Here is a 21,614-nt window from a genome sequence, read left to right as displayed (position 1 = left end):
TAACAATCTTGCAATAGAATTTAGACCAAATTAGCAAAAATCTTACAACTTTTCCTTAGGTAACAGAGATGGCAGGTAACAGAGATGGCAGGAACATCATACTACTGGAATTAGTCAAGTGTTTTTATCATGTTTTCAGACAAAAGCTTCTGTATTACAGTAAACCAAGGATTTTATCATTTTTATGTTGGTGGCAGTAATACTGCATGGATCAATGTGTGCTGCAACAGCCAACAGCCCAATCCTGTAGCGCCATTTCAAATGCCATGATGCAGTCTGAATCCTATCCTATTACATATAAAGTGCAATATGTGAACCAAATGTGGAAAGTGCTCTTGGTAACATTCTCATCCAGGTAGTTAATCATAGAGACAATTTACATTATGGAACTGATATGCTGAGAATGTGAATTTGTAAACTAGTCGTATATGCTCTTCTCGCTCTGAGCGAGGAGGGCATCTTCAGCTTGGGTTATTTCCTTCTCTTAATCAGGGAGGCAGGAACAAAAAACACCAGCCTTCCTGTGGGGGAAATGACCCCTCCTTCCTCCTGAGCTTCAGTTTGTATATGCTCTTCTGTGCAGGTGGGACAGAGCAATCCAACTTTGTTTGCTGTTTACATTATACAGATCTCATGCACAACAAAGTGGTGTGCTATGCTGGCACTAGAGAGGTGGACTCTTGTGTATGAAGATGGGTGCTCTTTGCTTTCTGCTTTTCCTCCCTTCCTGCACAGTCCTTGCAGAAAGCCCCGGCATAGCAGTGCAGCTAGCTACTACTGTGCCAGTGTAAAATTAGAGCTGGGTCCCACCTATGGGACAATTGATAGTCACTTAGTGCAGGGAAGCTTTTGCTGACTTGTTTTGGTCTGATACCTCAGAGCTACGTATGCTAGATCTGTTAGTATACTTCTGACTCCCTCTAAAAAAGATATGAAATGCCATTACCACTCACACGCTGAAATTATTTAGAATAGATGTTTAGTGGTTCTGACACTCTTCATTATGTACTATTATGGGTGCTAAGAGAGGCCACACACTGATTTAATAAAAGTTACAGTTTAAATAACCCCAACGCAGATAGAGAGAGGCATGTAGGATGGAAGAAGCTCAGTGAAGCACAGGTATAATTTGGGAAGGGGGGAGTGTGGATTTTCTAGACCCATTTCAGCCTGGGTTCAGTCCTAGACTTGGGTAGGCAAATAGCTTTGGTTGTCCCTGAATGATATTTGCTGAGAGGGTTGGAGGAGTCCCGTCTCTGTTGATTCTCTTTATCCTCCAGAGTCTAGGCTGCTTTCTGTACCATCAACCATGATATCCTTGAGGAGAGGCAGGCTGATTGGAAGTAAGGGTATTGTTCATAGATGGTTCCACTCTTACTTAACTTGATGGACTAAGTCCAGAAGGTGATGCTTGGGTACTGCTTCTAGACCCTGTGGTACTCTCGCTGTGGGGGTGCTGCAGGGATTGTTTTGTCTCCCTTGCTGTGTAATATCTACATTAAACTTTTGGGAGAGATTGTCTGGGGATTTAGAGTAATGTGCCACTATTATGAGGATGATGCCAGCTCTCCTTAATACCTGAGTGTGGTGGGTCTGTGGAAGTCCTGAACAAGTGCTTGGAGAAGGTTATGGGATGGTTGAGGCCCAGTGAACTAAATCACAGCCCAGACAGGGTTGAGGTGCTGCTGGTCAATAACCAAGTAACTTGGGCTGAGAGGTCAGCCTAATCTAGATGGTTGCACTCTGCTTGTAGGAGCAGGTTTGCAGCTTTGGGTTGCAGCTGCATTCTGGTATATGGCTGTGGCCTTAGGTGACCTCTGTGACACGTAGTGCCTTCTGTTAACATTGTCTGCTATGCCAACTACAACCCTTTCTTGAGGAATCATTGGCCTCAGTGGTCTCTGCTCTGATCACATTCAGGTTAGATTACTGTAAAGCATTTTATTTATGTAATTCACTCTGCCTTTTCAATGGGGACTTGAAGAGCTTTCCTCTACATTTTATCCTCACAACAATCCTGAGAGTGAGTGACTACCCAGTGAGTTCCATGGCAGAGCAGGGATTCAAACTTGAGTCTTCCAGATCTTAGTCTGACACTTTACCCCCTCTGCCTTTTGAAAACTGTCTGGTAATTTCATTTGGTCCAAAATGTGGCATCTAGGTTATTATCAGGGGCTGGATATAGGGATCATACCACCCTGGTGCTGAACATTCTGCATTGAAGAAGAGTTGGTTTTTATATGCCAACTTTCTCTACCACTTAACGGATACTCAAACCTGCTTACAATCACCTTCCTCTCCCCACAACAGAGGTGAGTGAGGCTGAGAGAGTGTGACTTGCCCAAGGTCACCCAGCTGGCTTCATGTGGAGGAGTGGTGAAACAAATCCAGTCCACCAGATTAGCCTCCGCCGCTCATGCGGAGGAGTGGGGAATTAAACCCGGTTCTTCAGATCAGAGTCCACCGCTCCAAACCACCGCTCTTAACCACTACACCACGCTGGCTCTCATTGGTTGCCTATCTGTTTCTGTGTACAAAAGGTAAGGGCTGTTTCTTATCTTTTAAATCCCTTAGTAGCTTGGGGCCAAGATCCTTGATGGACCACTTTCTCCGATACTGTTCAAGCCCATCTCTTCCTGAAACCTGATGTCTGTGCCCCTGCTTTTGGAGGTGAGGCAGGTAGTAACCAGAGACTAGTCTTTTTCAGCAATGGCGCACACCCTTGAGGCTCACCTGGTGCCTAGTGTACTCTCCTTTAGGCACCAAAACATTTCTTTTTACTCAGGCTTTTAACTGAGAGATTCTCTCTTAATCTGAGCAAGATTCTAGTGCAGTAGCACCATAAAGACCAAAAAGATTTCCAGGGTGTAAGCATTCAAAAGTCAAAGCTTCGACTCATAAAAGCTTATACCCTCGAAATCTTGTTGGTCTGTGAGATACTACTGGACTCAAGTCTGATTTTCTACTGCAGACTAACATGACTACCCACCTTAAGCTATCTCTAGCTGTTCTGGGATCTTCTCTTAGCCCGAGGAATGTTTTATGGGTATCATTTTAGACGGTTTTGTCGTGTTTTTGCACCCTGGTTTTATTTTAGGACTTGTTTTTGACACAATGTTTCTTATGTCCCTGAGCTTGGAAACCTCTCCTTCTGGTTGTCCAAGGAGCAACCCCACCCCTTTGTTGGTGAACTGAAACCAAACAGTATCTTTCCCATAGAAACAAACTTATCGGTTTCTTCAGTCTTTTCAGTACCGGAAGTGCTTCAGAAGAGCTCAGTAGGCTTTAGCTTTTCATCTGCAGTGGAAAACCATTCAAAAGCAGCTGCCTCCACCATGGGGAGGGGACACTTGGCTTGGAATGCACCAACGTTATATGGAACTTTCTAACATTTTTGTGATTACCTTTGTAGCAGATATGCTTTGTTTTATGATGGTGCCCATTCTCAGAATTCCCAAAGTGCTTGTAGGCTCAACAAAGTTGGAGACCCTTGGATCTATGTTCCTATTGAGCCCATGGTGAAGATAATCAATCAGTTCTTGGCTTTTTCTGTATCCCAACTTTGAACTGATCTCTCAGATACTATGCTATCACTTAAGATGCTTTTGTCATGGTACTGAAGCAACACACTGTGGTTTGCCACAAATCAGGGAGGGAGGAAATTGCTATATGTGAAGGAACAGGAGCAGAAGAAGGCAGCTTGTGAGCCAGAGGCTTGTTCCTGAGCATACGCATGTAGTGCCAAACCATGGATTTGCCATTGCTTATTGACCAAATCTTAGGTTTTAAATACCGAGATGAAAATTTTAGCTGGAGTAGAATCTGTTCTGCCTTTGATATGGGAATACAAGAAACTTTGTTCAGGCTTATAGGAGTGAGTGTAAAATTAATAGAATGCTTTTGAGTGCTGAAAGCATTGGGCCAATCCTCGGACCCTTGAAACTTTGTGGTGCTGGGGCGGGGGCAGAGTAATAGATAGCTACACCTAGCATCAGCTGCATATTTATATTCCCTGGAAAGGGACACACATAGGAGGGCCTGTACACTGGCCAGATGTGCAGCCCTACCATCTGCCATATTATAGGGGAGATTTAAGAAGATCCCCAGGGTGGAGAAACTTTGCCTCATAATGCAGGGGAGCTGGAAACTATCGAGCATGTATTTTGTAAATGTCCCATCTATAAGTCAGCCGGCTCCAATATTATTGACCCTTTGATTAGGGAAATGGATGCTGGTGATGAGGGATAGTGGACCAAAAGGTTTGTGCTGGGAGATAACTCACCAATTACCACCCAGATCACAAAGGCAGGAGCTGGGGGAGAAAAACTCAAAGCATCAAGTGACAGACCGGTACTGGGCTCATGTAGTTCAAGGCTGGCTGGCTAAGTAATGCCTGGACACTGCTTGCTCAGTAGTGATCAGATCATCTCTAGCCAGCCTACAGGTAATAAACATGCACCTAACACTGCAAATATTTAGGGGATGGTTTTGAGCAGACAGCATAAGGTCAGATTGACTCCTGTACCTCGTGCGTACTTTCAGCAAGGGGAGGGGAAACTCTCATTGGCAGAAACCCTTTCCTACTTTGTCAAAGGCCCCAATTTCTGTCTTCTGTAATGCACACACAGGTCGAGTTTAGAAGTAGGATACAGTAGTCTGTTTCCTTTGTTTTACTAGAGGTGCTTTACAGTTTTCACATGGTTTTAGGTTCATTTAGTAGAGATGCTAAGAATGCTTTTGGGCTGTAGCGCAGGTTAATTTGGAATCTGAACTTGATATAGTATAGAAATAAAGGTCATGCTGTAGGTTTTATGTCTGTAGAATTTTGATGACTGAGTGCTCATTTTGATGCAGTTCTCGTTTCTGCTAAAAACCGCTCATTTGATTTCAGGTACAAGCTCCTCTTGCTACTAAATCTAAGGAGTGATTTTTTTTTCTTACAATGATAGCCTTCTTTTGTGGGAGGGTGTTTGTGTGTGATGGGATAACTAGAGAGGGTTTACTGCTCTACCTCCTAGGTCACCATTTAAACAATGTCTTCAGTGATCATGTGTGCTCCAGCTCTTCTGAAGCACTACAATAGTGACAAATTAATATTCTGCATTATTCGTTGAGTAAAGTGATTTTTGGACTGTGTGATCGTGGTCTTGGTATTTTCTTTCCTGACGTTTCACCAGCAGCTGTGGCAGGCATCTTCAGAGGAGTAACACTGAAGGACAGTGTCTCTCAGTGTCAAGTGTCTTTTTCTACACACTTGACACTGAGAGACACTGTCCTTCAGTGTTACTTCTCTGAAGATGCCTGCCACAGCTGCTGGTGAAACGTCAGGAAAGAAAATACCAAGACCACGGTCACACAGCCTGGATAGCCTACAAGAACCGATGAACTCTGACCGTGAAAGCCTTCGACAATAAAGTGATTTTTGTTTGATATTTGTACCCTGTATCTTTAGACCATCAGTTGTTCCCTAGAGGCCGAGAGAAAGTTAAAAGTGAAAGTGTGTGACAGAAGCAGCAAGAAAACAGACTGTTTCTATTCCTGTGAGACAACTATGATTATAGTGTCTTGGGGTACATACAGTGTAAGCAGTATTTCTTCCCATACACGTGCATGTTCCTCTGTCCGTGCACTCCTTGAAAGATATTTTCTGTGCTAATCATTGGCTGAGAATTATATTATTTATTCATTTATATCCCCCCTCCCTCCAATAGGGTCCTAAAGTGTCTTAAGCTTGTTCTCTCCATTTTATCCTTACGACAACCCTGTGAGTCAGGTTAGGCTGAGGGTGTGTGACTGGCCCAAGGGCGCCCAGCAAGCTTCCATGGCAGAGTGGTATTTTGAACCTGGGTCACCCAGATCCTAATCTGACATTCTGACCACTGCACCACATTGGCTGGCTGTGCACTCCGCTTAATGTTCTCACTTAAGCAGTTTTGGGGCTGAGCGAGTTCAGAGTACAAGAAAGAGTTCATATATTTAAATCATCACGCACACACGCAATCTCTTCTAGAGACAAGATTAACACCTTAGAAACTATTTGCAGAAAATGTTGGTGGGGTTTGGTATGGGAGATCCTTGAGTCATTTGAACCTGACATCCCTCAGTTGGAAGTGGTACAGGCAAGACTCAGGCATACCACTGTGGTTTCATTCTCCCTGTATCTCTTCCCCAATAGAAACCTCAGCATGTAATTTTGGGAGGACAAATGGGGTTAAGGGAATGCTGTGGAGGTGCTGCCTCAGTCGCTCTTCCACTCTCAGTGATCGTCTTTAAAGCTGCTTCTCAAGTTTTGTGTGTGTTTGAAGTGCGGGCGCTTAATACATATGAGTTACTTTGTTTTTTCTTAGAACTGACCAGTGGAAACTTTAAAACAAGCTTTCACTTTAGGATTGCTATTACTATTGGAGTGAATAGTGGCCCATTGGAGCTGTTGAGAAAACAAGGCAGGCTGGATCGGAGGCTTAACGTGCACAGCCATACCGTAGATCTGAATTGGAGCCCCACATGCCTGTTATTTAAAAAGCCAGTGAGCTCTACACACAGACCTCCCAGCATCAGTTTTGACCCTTAGGATAAGCAGAACATGAACTGTAGTTTTAAGAGTATCTGTTGTCTTGGTAACTAGCTTCTCTGTAGCAAGATTTTTATCACACAAAAATCCAAAACAGAATTGCATGTCAATCTTACACATGCTTGCAGATGCATGCAGCTGACTTCAGTGAAGGTGGGCTTTTGTCTAAGTTGTAAATCTGGCATGCTCTCTGGCAGGATAATTTGAATCTTTTGTATTTCCTATTGAAAGAATACAGATATAATTTTTGCTGAAGACAAGGGTATGTGTGTGAGGTTTTTCCTCATTTATGTTCCCTCCTGAAGTAAGTATTCTGCTGTTTAAATTGGTGGGCTCATGAGTGGGTAAGGCAAGTCCTCCATCAAATTTTTTACAGGTAAAACATTTAGCTTTTCGAAATGCTGCTTTTAAAGGAGAACTATATATTAAAATCAGCACATGAGCAGGATGCAGGGTCCACATTCCTTTAATAACTTTGAACTTGACCTTTTAAAAGCTGTAATGCTGGGAACTAGTATTTGAGAAATTAAAGGCTTCAGATAAGCACTTGAAGAATAAATCTAAATAAATGCTGTGAAGATAACACAAGCAGGACAGCACTGGAGCTTGCTAAAGCTGCTTATATCAGTAGGCCGGGGCTTCCTTTATGCTACTGCTAAGCAAGCATTATCTGCTATTGAAATTTCACTTGTACTTTTAGATCTGTTCTAATATTAATATGCAGCTGAACCAGACCTGTGTCTGACCTTCGTTTAGGAATAGAACTGTAGATCTCCCCTCCCCGCCAATGTAACACCCATTTATAAAAAAGGTTCCAGGGGAGACCCAGGAAATTACAGGCCAGTTAGCTTAACGTCTGTTCCGGGTAAATTAGTGGAAAGCATTATTAAAGATAGAATTGTCAAGCATATAGAAGGGCAAGGTTTGCTGGGCAAAACCCAACATGGCTTCTGTAAGGGTAGGTCCTGTCTCACTAACCTATTAGAGTTTTTTGAAAGCATCAGTAAGCAGGTGGACAGGAATGAGCCTGTGGATATTGTGTATTTGGATTTCCAAAAAGCTTTTGACAAAGTCCCCCACCAAAGATTGCTAAGCAAACTTCATAGTCACGGGATAAGAGGACAAGTCCTCTTATGGATTGAGAGCTGGCTGAAAAATAGGAAGCAGAGATTAGGAATCAATGGTCAGTTCTCCAAATGGCGGAATGTGAGCAGTGGGGTGCCTCAGGGATCAATGTTGGGACCAGTGCTTTTCAACCTGTTCATCAATGACCTGGAGTTGGGGTTAAACAGTGAAGTAGCCAAGTTTGCAGATGACACCAAATTATTTAGGGTGGTTAAAACAAAATCGGACTGTGAAGAGCTCCAGAAGGATCTCTGCATACTAGAAGAATGGGCATTAAAATGGCAAATGAGATTCAATGTGAGTAAGTGTAAAGTGATGCATATTGGAGCAAAAAAAACCAATTTCACATATACACTGATGGGATCTGTGCTGGCAGCAACAGACCAAGAAAGGGATCTTGGAGTGGTAGTGGATAGCTCAATGAAGATGTCAACCCAGTGTGCGGCTGCTGTAAAAAAGGCAAATTCCATGCTGGCCATAATTAGATGAGGAATAGAGAATAAAACTGCTGATATCATACTGCCCTTGTACAAATCTATGGTGAGACCACACTTGGAATACTGTGTACAGTTCTGGTCACCACACCTAAAAAGGATATTACAGAGCTTGAGAAGGTGCAGAAAAGAGCAACCAAAATGATTAGGGGACTAGAGCAACTGTCCTATGGAGAGCGGTTAAGACGTTTATGGCTGTTTAGCTTAGAAAGAAGGCAGCTGAGGGGAGACATGATAGAGGCCTATAAAATTATGCATGGTTTGGAGAGAGTGGACAGGGAGACGTTTTTCTCCCTTTCCCATAATACTAGAATACAGGGTCATCTGCTAACGCTGGAGGGTGAGAGAATCAAAACAGATAAAAGGAATTATTTTTTCTCACAACGCATAGTTAAATTGTGGAACTCCCTGCCCCAGGATGTGGTGAATGCTGCCAGCTTGGAGGGCTTTAAGAGGGGAGTGGACATATTCATGGAGGAGAGGGGTATTCATGGCTGTTAGTTAGGATGGATACTAGTCATGCTGCATATCTATTCTCTCTAGTATCAGAGGAGCATGCCTATTATTTTGGGTGCGGTGGAACACAGGCAGGATGGTGCTGCTCCACTCGTCTTGTTAGTGACTTCCTAGAGGCACCTGGTTGGCCACTGTGTGAACAGACTGCTGGACTTGATGGGCCTTGGTCTGATCCAGCAGGGCCTTTCTTATGTTCTTATGTTCTAAGTATACTGAAGCCTGCTGGTGGCTGTCTCTAACGATTAGTTGATACTAAAAGATGTACTTGGTAAAAATAAAGGTCAGAGTTGTGGTCAGACTTAGATTTCTTTTTTTCTTTTTAAAGTTTAGGATTTATGGAAGGTGCTAGCTGGCGGGCAAAGAACTTGTGGTAGAAAATATGTTTGATTTCCCTCATCCCAGCTAAAATACTATGCTCCATTTCCTGTTTAAAACTGATAATCAACTTCTTTCCCAGCTCATTCTTGTTTTATAACTTACCATTTTATTTTATTACTTACCATTACAAGTGACATAAGCAAACATCACAAATCAAGCAAAGTACAAAACTAAAAGCAAATATAAACAATGCAGAATCTGGCAGATTACAGTGAAATAAAGATTTCCAGCATGAGCAAGTAAGGAACTCTTCATGTCTGAAGAAGGGTTCCTGTGCAGACTGGAAGCTGGCACACCACTACAACAATAAAATTTGACAGTAAAACTTTTAGTGTTGCTAGGTCCCCCCCTCTTTGCCACCAGCGGGAGATTTTTGGGGCAGAACCTGAGAGGGGAGGGGAGGGGCTTCAATGCCAAAGAGTCCAATTGCCAAAGCAGCCATTTTCTCCAGGTGATCATTTTCTCTGGTTATCACAGGGATGCTTACAGCCTTGTGTGCCACTGGGGGAGTAGCCCCTTGTCAACTGACTGTTCATCCCCTTACTCCTGGTCCTCCTTCTAAAATAGCGTGTCCAAGATGGTGGAGGTCTATGTGGCACATAGGACCGCTACCAGCATCAAAAATTATAAAGCATTTATTAAAAAGAAAATGTCCACAAGCATACCCTCAGCACACCAAGGGATTCAAAAGAAAAGAGTAAAATGCAATTCATCTGTCCCTCCCTAGCAGATGTTAAATATAAGGCAAGCTCCTTAGTTTCGAAAGTTACAGATGTTCTACAGGGTTTCCATTACCTTGAAGCCTCTGCTCAGATGTGCCGGCCAGTGCGCAGCAATGACTGCCTCCCAGAGAGCTTGGATGAGAATGTCTCCATGGAATCAGCACAAAAGAGCCTCCTCCTCACTACTGGGAGTATTATCATCTCTCTTTCTCCTCCCACTGACCAGGTGAGGCCAGGTCAAAGAAACATTTCCTGAAGTCACCAGAAAAAAAAAATCTTGAAAAAATTAGCACTTAATTCCACCAAATCTCTGTTCCCTGTTAGATAGTGCCTGTCTAGCGGGGGTGGGGGGAGCTTGACCATCCTATTGTCTCTTGCTAGACCTAGTAGCATTTCTAAAAGGGTAGCTGAGGTGAGGCTGGTTGACATCCTCCCTCCTGCCTGTTCTCTGCCGAGAGAGAGAAAAACGTTTTAAAACTCAAGGTGAAGGTTTTGCTCAGTTCAAACCTCCAAAGAAAAAAATGCCTTTCTTCACACACCAAACCGTAGTTTTGTATTATGTCACTGTGCCTTGAGCTTATCAGCATATCCCCCCGTGCACATGTATGCATACACATACTCAGTCTTTTAGTAACTTCCAGTATGACACAAACCAGAGGTTACATTCATATTTGGACTGACAAAATGTGGTTTGGACTTCCCATCCCAACTAAGATCATTAAGCGGGATTTGAAGCTGGCTAGCAATCCTGCTTCAGAGGATAAATGTATCCATGCTTTAGTTCAAGCATAATGATAAACTGTAGCCTTTACTATACTGAAAATTCTGATTCTGTAAATGGAGGCGGGTGCCCAGCTCAGGGCTGTTCATATTACACTATCCTGTCTGGGCCAACTGTTAATGTGTAACTCAGCAAGGAATATTTGGCTTACATCTCAGGGCCGGTACGCATACATACACTTCTCGTTTCCTGAGTGTGTGAACTAATTTAGATGGAAATGATTGTTTCAAGTGACATGGAAACATTAGCATGTTAGATTTGTGGCAGATCATTTGAGTATGAGATTGATTCAGACTAAATTTCCACTAATGGAAAATTTGGGGTAATTTCCACTAATTCTCCCATTGTTATGCAGACCCCCAGTTTGCACCTTGTGTTGTTACTGAGGATCTGTTGTCCCCCAGGAGCAGTGGTTTGGGGCGATCAGGAGGCTGAGCGGGGGGAGGGCAGGAAGTTTCTGTTCCTCTGACAGAAGTGCTTTGCATGAGTGGAAAATTTAGACCAGATCCAACCCTATATGTCACCTGATGCTTTACTCATCAAGCGATGAATGTGCATGCATGAATCAGCCCTAAAAATGTATAGCTCCCGTTAGTCACTTGCTAAAACAGCTACTTCTGCAGGTAGATTGCATTTTACGCTCTTACCATGCACGGTACAGCGGTATATGTGCACAGCTATATTGTGATAACCAATGCATGATCAAATAAAAATATGAGCAGAAATATTTCATTTAACTCCCAGAAACAGCTATATAAAGAGCTCTTGTACAAGATGATAAAAGGGAGGTGGTTATTAACCCCAAGCTCCGGAGAGATAATTTCCACAGCACTTTAAGTGGACAGGAAAACCATGGCTTGGTGAATCTAATAGAATAGACTATCTCCTGCCTCACACAGTTCTTGAGGGCCAGGAGATATTTTAATGTATACAAATCAAAGTTCAACAAGCAAATTTCTAAAGCTTCGCATCTTGTAGTGATAATGTTTTATTCTGAAACAGTTTCCTTTGTTCTTCTTTCTCAAAAGCAGAAGCTTGGGATTCCAGTAGGTGAGCGAAGGCCTGAAAGGTTTGAAAAGCTGGAGGAAATGGCTAACGCCTCAGTATATTTCCTGATGGTGTACTCACTAAGCAGTTCTCAGTGTGACACTTGCCAGTGTACCTGCTTGCTTCCTTAGTGCCCTTTTCCTAACCTGTATTACATATTCCCATATATTACTTCATTCTTTTAATTTCCCTTCCTCTTTCGGCCATTTATGCTCCTTCCTTTTCTACTCTTTGCCACTTTTCACAGTCCTCCTTTCTCTTTTCTCTACTCCGTTCTGTCTTGAATCTCCCTGTTGCCTCTGCCTCAAGCTGTTTCTTCTATTAGCATCAAAGTGTACTAAAGGCAGTGGGAGGTTGCAGGGATGATGACTGGTGTGGGGAGGAAGCTTGAATTGCTTTCCACAAAATCCATGCAGTAGCCCCAGCTTAAAGTGTAGTGAGTGCCTCGGTTTATAGCTTGTGTGTTAGGGGAATCCATCAATCTTTATTAAAAACAGTCATAGACCAGCACAGCTCTTCACAATTTACCACTAAACCCCTTGGTATTAAGCTCTACCCACAAGTTTATACAAATAGTCAAAAAAGTTGTTTGCACTCTTTGCAAACTATATATACTACCCTTTAAAATTATTGACCTACCAATGTTCTCAGCAGCGTCTGACGGATTCTACAGGCTGCTGCACAAAACGTAGCCATTCCTACTGTAAGCTGTGGATTTTCGTCTATAAGCAACATTTTAGTGTACTCCTGACCTGTATGGCTGGGATGCCGACTAAGCCAGGGGGAGATAAACTTAGAATGAACCTCTTGATATAGTGGACAGCAGAGTAGAACGTGCTCCGTTGTTTCAATTTCTTTTAGAGCACAGGGACATACCCTATCCTCCAGGGGGTGTTTGGGGGGGGGGGTTGTTCACCTGAAACTAGTTTGCCACAATAGCTTTTCTGTCACCAGCCTGAAAGAAATCAGGGATGGATCTTCACAACAAGTAGCAAAAGTAAGTAATAGAAGAATTGGAAGAGATGCAGAGGGAGGATTTCAGCTTCCCTCCTAACACTTGCCTTATCCAGAAAACACACATAAAAGGTAAAGGTAAAGGTCCCCTGTTCAAGCACCGGGTCATTCCTGACCCATGGGGTGATGTCACATCCCGACGTTTCCAAGGCAGACTTTGTTTGCGGGGTGGTTTGCCAGTGGCTTCCCCAGTCATCTTCCCTTTACCCCCAGCAAGCTGGGTACTCATTTCACCGACCTCGGAAGGATGGAAGGCTGAGTCAACCTTGAGCCGGCTACCTGAAACCGACTTCTGTCAGGATCGAACTCAGGTCGTGAGCTTTTGACTGCAGTACTGCAGCTTAACACTCTGCGCCACGGGGGAGAACACACATACCACACTAAAAATCAATGTACTTTGTACCGCAAACTGGATTCTCCTGTGCCTAATGTTAAATAAGACTAACCACCACAATGTATTAATTTACATAAATAGTTGGTAAGCTTGGGTTTATATTCCTCCAGAGAAATAAAAACACTGAAGTTCCCTCCATGGCAGCCATTTTGTGGTGATCACTGGTGATGGAAAGTGCCATCAAGTCACACCTTATGGCGACCCCTGTAGTCATTTGAAGGCAGGAGACATTCAGAGGTGGTTTGCCATTGCCTGCCTCTGCATAGTTTCCTTGGTGGTCTCCCATCCAAATACTGCACAGTGCCAACCCTGCTCAGTTTTCAAGAACTAACAAGATTGAGTTAGCCTAGGCCATCCAGGTCAGGGCAATCAGTATGGTTTCTTAAAATTCCAGAAGTGCCCACAGGCTCAACAAGATTGGAGACCTCTGGTATAAGCAAATAAAAATAAGTGTAGTCTTCTGATTTTTAACCTGCTCCCTGTACAATACTTAACCAAAGGGATGTTTAGCTTGAAGTACTAATATAAATATATTCCCCTTGGAGGGCAGTATAAAGGTGTTGCTTGAAAATGTTCCAAGCGGAATAAGGCACAGAATACTGATCAGTAATATATATTGGAGGGCAGTATAAAGGTGTTGCTTGAAAATGTTCCAAGCGGAATAAGGCACAGAATACTGATCAGTAATATATATTTTTATTTTATCCCACTTTTACCACACCCTCCCCGGCCCACAGGCCAGGCTCATAGCATAGTGTTATTTCCAAGTCTGGAAGCTAGAGGGTGGTGTGTGCTACTTTACTGATCTAAAAGTAAAGCACTCAAAATCTAACCAACCAAAATACTTTGTGGGTGTATACCACAAATGTTTGCCTGTTTGAATTTGGGAGTATATTATGTTTAGTTTCAGAGCTGTGCATGCAGTAGAACAGTTACCGTATATACCCATGTATAAGCCGACCCGCGTATAAGCCGAGGTGCCTAATTTCTCCCCAAAAATGGGGAAAAATTAGGCACCCCCGTATAAGCCGAGGGTCGGCTTATAACCCCTCCCCCCCCCGCAGGCTTACCTGACAGGGCTCTCCAGCGGCGAGGGTCCGGCGGCGGCGCGGCCCGGGGGGGCCTGGGCAGCCTTCCTGCGGCTGCAGGAGGCTGCCCCAGGCAGCTCCCGGCGGGAGGAAGCGGCGGCGAGGCCCAGGGGGACCCGGAGCAGCCATCCTGCGGCTGCAGGAGGCTGCCCAAGGCCCCTCCCGCCTGGGAAAAATGGCGGGGGGGGGCAGGAAGGGCCAGGGCAGCCATCCTGCGGCTGCAGGAGGCTGCCCAAGGCCCCTCCTGCCTGGGAAAAATGCCAGGGGGGGGGCGGGAAGGGCCAGGGCAGCCATCCTGCGGCTGCAGGAGGCTGCCCAAGGCCCCTCCCGGCCAGGAAAAATGCCGGGGGGGGGGCGGGAAGGGCCGGGGAAGCCTTCCTGCGGCTGCAGGAGGCTGCCCAAGGCCCCTCCCGGCCAGGAAAAATGGCGGGGAGGGGCGGGGGGGCCGGGGAAGCCTTCCTGCGGCTGCAGGAGGCTGCCCAAGGCCGCTCCTGGCGGCAGGAAGCGGCATTCTCCCTCCTTCCCCCCGTATTGACCCGCGTATAAGCCGAGGCCTGCTTTTTCAGCCCATTTTTGGGGCTGAAAAACTCGGCTTATACGCGAGTATATACGGTAGATTGGAATCCAGTATCATCTAAGATTTTCAGGGTATAAGCTTCCAAGAGTCAAAGTTCCCTTCATCAGACATGAATAGATTATTAGGTTAAATTTGTCTTGAAATGCATAGCATGGAACATTTATAACTGATCTTCAGCTTTTTAAAATGTTGAATTGCTGGTTGAGCATATCAGTGTCCTTTATAGTTGTTCCTTATTTTCCATCTGCATATGATTATCAAACATTGCTTTTACATGTATCTTTCTGGGTGTCCTTGGGTGCATTCCAGTTAGTTCAGTGTTATAACACAAGGAGAGGAAAAAACAAGTGTGTCAGGCAGAAGTCTGGGTTACAGTGACCTTAACAACTGCCTAGCCACTTTAGAGAACCACTCTAGATTTCTGTGGCTGCTGCTGCTGCCTTTATACTTGTCTTCAGCTGTATTTACTGTATTGGCATAGCAAACTGTGCTAGGCTAGCTGAGATACGCAAAAAATATTTGCGCTTTGAGTGTGTTCAGAAGCTGCTTTGATCTGTGCTCCCCACACAATTTTTCCATTCATATTAGAATTCCTGAGCTGGACAGGATCTCATATGCTATCTGGCTCAACCTCTTGTTGTGAGCAGAACTTGTTAGAGGAGGTTGCAGAACTTTGTTAGTTTAGGGTGAAGGACTGTGTCATAAAAAAGTAATCTCACGTTGGAAATCTCTGTCGCATCATAACCCCATCATCTTCACAGGCTGAATAACATTACAGTAATTTTTTTATTTAAGAAGCAGCTTGGTAGTTAGACTTGCCCATCTTCCTGTGCTTTTTTATCTGCTTCTGAACTCCTGATTAGATAAAGTAAACCTTGCTAATATAAAGCATAAAACTGGGGTTTGACGAGAAAGTTACATTTGGACTGAATGTATTGAGGGTACTTTCTAATTGGCTCAGCTGTCCTTAAAATATTATGTCTGTCTTTGTCCTTACTCTGCAAGTAGACTGCTGCTGGAGCAATCCTATCCAGGTGTACTCAGATTCCTATTTAAGGTCTATTCAATGTGATTTATTCCTAGGAAAGTGGTTTTTTAGGATTTAATTGTAAGTTTTTTCTGTGGGTACTGTTTTGACCCATTTTTGAAAACTTCTATTTTATCTAGGGTGAATGTGGGTGTTTTGGAAGTTTTTGTCTAATGCTGTAAAAGCCAGTATATATATAAACAATGCAGCTATTTGGTATACTTTGCTAATTATTTCTTACCCTGCCCTTAAGTGCAAGGGAAGAAAAATTGTTCTTCACCTTCTTTGTAAGCCATCTTTTAAGTACTGAAAGGCTTATTTCTTAACTGATTTTAGGCTGAAAGTTTTGGAGAATCGTTCCAATTCCAAATGTAGTTTACTGGGTTTTAACCTGAGAATAATGAATTACTTTACTAATTACAGCTTTGGCTGTACTCTTAAGTCTAAGTTCCCTTAATTCCCTTTATTTTCTTAACCTTTTCCAGTCTGTCTCTTAATTATAGATAATGCCAGCATGGTGCACAGCAACATCCATCTTGAAGTGAAGGTACCCAGAATAACAGCAATCCATCCTTATCTTTATGAATTCTAAAGACAGTAAAAGTATTTGATGCTTTTGTTAGTATTACCCTAGATGGCCTTGTGATACTTTCAGTGAAAACAGAAAGAAAAATCAACCCTGCTGGCCACCCTGCATTGATGAGACCACTATTAAGAGAGCAAGAGACAAGGTTAGATGTGGACATATACTCTTGTTACCTCTGTGGTACATCTGGGGAGTTAGATTTTTCCGTGACTTTTCTCATATGTCTTAAAAGTGTGCCTGTTTAATCCAGCTGCAGTAATATTTCAAAATATGCAAGTCGTCAAGCCGTGAAAACAAATAAGAGCTTGTTCACAGGAGGTCTATTTTTGTCAGTTTTACTACTTCTGCCTATTAACCTGCCATGTGGGTACCAAAGTGAATGATGTTAAGTGAGATATAGATAGCTGGAGCCTTTGCTTGTCAGGTGGGAGGTTCTGTAGAGACGGGGAGCTCACTTTACCTTAACTACATTCTGATATCTGAACCAGATTAGAAATGTGCAGCAGAGAAGGATGAACAGGATTTGTTGACATCAGGCAAAGGACAGTGTCCAGGAATGAGATGGGAATGAATCTGATTCTGAACATCCTAAGATTGGAAACTGCAGATAAATGTAATATTATATCTATATCTTATTGTCTAGGCTTGGGTTAAAGTGTACGACCTGATATTCTTCTGGCTCATACTACAGTGCCAGCACATGTTGTCCCTATCTCATACAAACACGAAGACTTACACTTTGAATACATGGTGGGGTGAAGATGCGTGTGGGTACAGAAATAACATTCTGAATATTTTGGTGATGAGGCTTCAACAATGAGGACATATTCTGCTGAGAAACTTTACTTTTCTGTATATATGCAAGCCTGAAAACGTCACCCGTTTCAAAGCAAGATCTGAATAATCCATGATCAAGGATCTCCCACTTTCTAAGAACTCCCATGCCGTGTACTCATCTGATGCTAATATTAACTCTCTGGGAGGAAAATGGTATAACCTTTGACCTCCCCCCCCCAAAAAAGTTAATATCAGATTCAGGTCATGGGGGAAATTAGGTGAGTGAAACAACATATATAGATGGATTGTTTGTTGGTTTTTTAAAAAAACACCTATTTCCCCGGTGCCACTACCCAGTCAAATCAGCAACTCTGTGTAGCTGCCTTGAAATAATGAATATAGGGCCGGTGTGCTGTAGTGGTTAAAATTCTGGACTAGGGCTTGGGAGACCCACATTCAAATCCCTAGAAGCAGCTACTCTCAAGGTACCACCAGTACTTGGGGACTGAATCTACTAATGAGTACTCAAACACAGTTTGGAAAGCCAAATCTTTGGGAAAGAGGAAGTTAGGATAAAAATGTGTGTGTCCTGTATGGGGATCTTATCAGAGATTATTTGATTCTTTTTCTGTTAATGGGTAGTTGACTGTCCTGATTTGTATTTTGTAGGCGTATGTGTGTGTAAAGTGCCGTCAAGTCGCAGCCGACTTATGGCGACCCCTTTTTGGGGTTTTCATGGCAAGAGACTAACAGAGGTGGTTTGCCAGTGCCTTCCTCTGCACAGCAACCCTGGCATTCCTTGGTGGTCTCCCATCCAAATATTAACCAGGGCTGACCCTGCTTAGCTTCTGAGATCTGAAGAGATCAGGCTAGTCTGGACCATCCAGGTCAGGGTCTTGTAGGCATAAGGGAAGTATAATTTGATAAGATGTATTAAAAGCCATAATGAGAGATGGTTAAAGGAGGTGATTATTTTTAAAGTGGAGAAGCAACTAGTCCCCCACCCCAGGATCTGTTTGAGGACTGATGCTATATAATGGATGATTTTTTTATACTGGGGATGAACAGGGACGTAATAAAGTTTGTAAATGACCCCAGTTTGTTCAGGAGGGTGAAAAAAAACAAGGGAATTGTGAAGATTTCTCCAAACTGAGTGAACTGGCAATGAAATGAAAGATAAAATTCAGTGTAAGTGCTAAATGATGGTATTGGGGCAGAAAAATCCAAATTTCACATATAAGCTTGAACTGGAAATGACAGATTCCCCCCCCCCCCCAAAAAAAAGACCTTTGTGGTGGGTAGCTTGTTGAAAATACCAACTCACTGTGTAGCAGTGGTAAGCCAGCGTGATATAATAGTAAGAGTGTCAGACTAGGACGAGAGGAATGGAGACAGGACAAACTGATAAAGGATATATTTATTGTTTGTTATTAGAACAGCCAAATGGGGCCTCTGATTGTCAGATGCTGTGCTGTTGTCACTGTTGTGAAGGCTGTGGTCTCCGCTTGTAGACTTCCCTGTAGCATCTGATTGGCCACTGTTGGAAATGCAGTTCTGATCTAAATGGATTAATGGTCCGATCCAGCATGGCTGGATTTGTTTTTTTTTAGCAAATGTCATTGTTCAGTAAATTGCAGCTCATAACCAGAAATTGAATTGTCTTGATTATGATGAGTTGGGGAAAAGACTAGAGAAATAATATAGCTAGGTATTCCACAATACAAGGAAATTGCACTGGTTTTATTGACAGCCAGTGTTAAAGAGGTTGACAGATGGGTGGAGGGGGAAGGGAAGGTGGTAGATCAGTAGTGCTTCTATATTTAGATATGTCTTTTTTATCTGACTGTACAGCTGGCCACTCAATTTGTTTTAAAGGACTTGTGTATCTCTTGCTTGTGAGTACCATTCATGTGCTTTGCCACTATATCCCACTCCACACATAAAAGCTTGTGTAGGGGCAAATATATTCCTCATGCAAAGTCAAGACCGTAGGACACAATGGGTGGAATATCCAAATGACTTATGTACAACCATATTGCGTCCAAATCAGATTCACCACTTTTACTTTTTGCCCTTCAGGGAGCAACCCATCTACAGCACCCGAGCTCATGTCTTCCAGATCGATCCTAATACAAAGAAGAACTGGGTTCCCACCAGCAAGCATGCTGTTACTGTATCCTACTTCTATGACAGCACAAGAAATGTCTATAGGATAATCAGTTTGGATGGCTCAAAGGTAAGCTGTTTGATTGTTTAAGCTCAGGTAAACTACTAGAAATGCTTTGACCTTTAAGCATAAGCTTCACTTTAGCCTGTGTTTTATTTATAACACAATTTTCTCTTGGTATATGATTCAGAGTGAGAAACTTGGAGATTTGTTTGAAATAATTATTTATTAGAAGATGTGTTTAAAGTGTTTATCAATACAGATATGCCTATAACAGATATTTTTAATGTATTCTGTATAACGGATGTTAGCAGCTCAAATATTTGCTGTGGAATGTGGTTTACTAATATCACTTCTCCAAATTAATTTGGCAAACATTTGTTTAGTGGGCATACTTTTTAATTCAATATTTAGTTAATACAGTTCCATTTTCTAATACAAAATTGGTATTTTCTACATAACATTCTAATGGATCAGAATATTTTTAGTGCACAAAACATTCCTCCATTGATTACACTGTATATAATTTTTGTTAACCTGTCTGCTCCTCCATCTTACTATTTTTAAAATGGATACAATTCTCTAAAGACATTATGATGTATCCAAGTGGATCCTTATATTAGGCAAGGTAACATATACATGTTTTAATATTTAATAATACATAAAAACCATCTTAAAATTAATAGCTCAGTTATTTAAAGTACTATTGGAAAAGTGTCACAAAAGTGCTGCAGTTATGACTACCTTTCAGTATGCCTGTGGAGTGTTCTGGACTTAATAGAAAAGAAGGAGGCTTGCCATTAGATAATAGATATGTAATTGTAAAAATATTTTGTTGGATTGCAAATGAATGTAATGTTTCACCTGAAGAGGAGGAGAATAGATACAGGTTGTAGAAGAGACTACTTTTAAAAAATCACCATTCTGCTCACTGGCCTGCAGCGAGGAAGCATCTTCAGGGCTTTGAACTTCCATAGATTTGTTGAGTTATTTATATGTTGCTTCAAAAACCCAGCTGCCTGCCTCCATTTTTGTAGATACTGTAAGAATACAACCTCCTAATTTCTGGAAAGAGCTAATTTATGCCAATCAGTAAAGCAGATACGGATACTTTTTTAAAAAATTCAAGCATTGAAACCTTTAAAAATATATACATCGAAGACTATTTAGAAGAAACAAAGAAGTCTTCTGAGGCTATTCATGCAGTTCAGTTTCTTGTTTTAGGGGACTGTTGAAGGAGATTGCTGACAGCATCAGGGAAACAACTGTTGTATTCCATGGGAGAATTCGTTTACACAATTATCTAGCACCACCCACTGGATGTCTTAAATATAGGAACCTAAAGTGTTCATTCAGTTTTCCACAATTAAATGATAACAAGTCCTCAGGTGAATGAAAGTCAGCCACAGCCAAAAGCATAAACATCTGACCTGGGCTGTCGCTAGGGAGATGCAGAGCCTGGGTCAAGCATCCCCGCAGCATCATGAGAGATCTGGACCCCACACAAACTCTTGCTGGCCTGATCATCACCAGTGGCTTAGTGCACTGCACTTGCATGCAGCCCCAGGCCAAAGACCTGCAGGTGATACCAAATTATTTAGGGTGGTTAAAACAAAAACGGACTCTGAAGAACTCCAAAAGGCTCTCTCCAAACTGGAGGAGTGGGCATTAAAATGGCAAATGCAGTTCGATGTGAGCAAGTATAAAGTGATACATATTGGGGCAAAAAATCCCAACTTCACATATACCCTGATGGGATCTGTGCTGGCAGTGACAGACCAAGAAAGGGATCTTGGTGTGGTAGTGGATACTCCATGAAGATGTCAACCCAGTGTGTGGCTGCTGTGAAAAAGACAAATTCCATGTTGGCCATAATTAGACGAGGAATAGAGAATAAAACTGCTGCTATCAAACTACCCTTGTACAAATCGATCGCAAGACCACACTTGGAATACCATGTACAGTTCTGGTCACCACACCTAAAAAAGAGTATTGTAGAGCTTGAGAAGGTGCAAAAAAGAGTAACCAAAATGATTTGACGGCTAGAGCAACTGCCCTATGAGGAGCAGTTAAAACGCTTAGGGCTGTTTAGCTTAGAAAGAATGCAGTTAAGGGGAGATATGATAGAGGTCTATAAAATTATGTATGGTATGGAGAGAGTTGACAGGGAGCAGCTTTTCTCTTTCATAATACCAGAATATGGGGTCATCTGCTGAAGCTGGTGGGTGAAACATTCAAAACAGTAAAAAGGAAATATTTCTTCACATAACACATAGTTAAATTGGGAAACTCCCTGCCCCAGGATGTGGTGATGGCTGCCAACTTGGAAGGCTTTAAGAGGGGAGTGGAC

At 42.7% G+C, this 21,614-nt stretch overlaps 1 protein-coding gene across 2 annotated transcripts in view; it reads left to right on the top strand.

Moving 5' to 3' along the window:
• The window catches only part of HOMER1 (homer scaffold protein 1), a 98,528-nt gene that overhangs the window by 20,937 nt on the left and 55,977 nt on the right, over positions 1–21,614 (top strand). The window contains exon 2 of one of the 2 annotated variants that reach the window (XM_056848046.1): positions 19,177–19,333. In XM_056848046.1, coding sequence (XP_056704024.1) covers positions 19,177–19,333 — 157 coding nt within the window. Of the gene's footprint in view, positions 1–19,054; positions 19,334–21,614 lie in introns of those variants that run through there. The other variant, XM_056848045.1, reaches the window with a different exon arrangement.

This window comes from Euleptes europaea, chromosome 4 (assembly GCF_029931775.1).
Source record: "Euleptes europaea isolate rEulEur1 chromosome 4, rEulEur1.hap1, whole genome shotgun sequence".
NCBI lineage: Eukaryota > Metazoa > Chordata > Lepidosauria > Squamata > Sphaerodactylidae > Euleptes > Euleptes europaea.
Note: the sequence above shows the minus strand (reverse complement) of the source record. Positions and strands in the feature narration are given on the sequence as shown.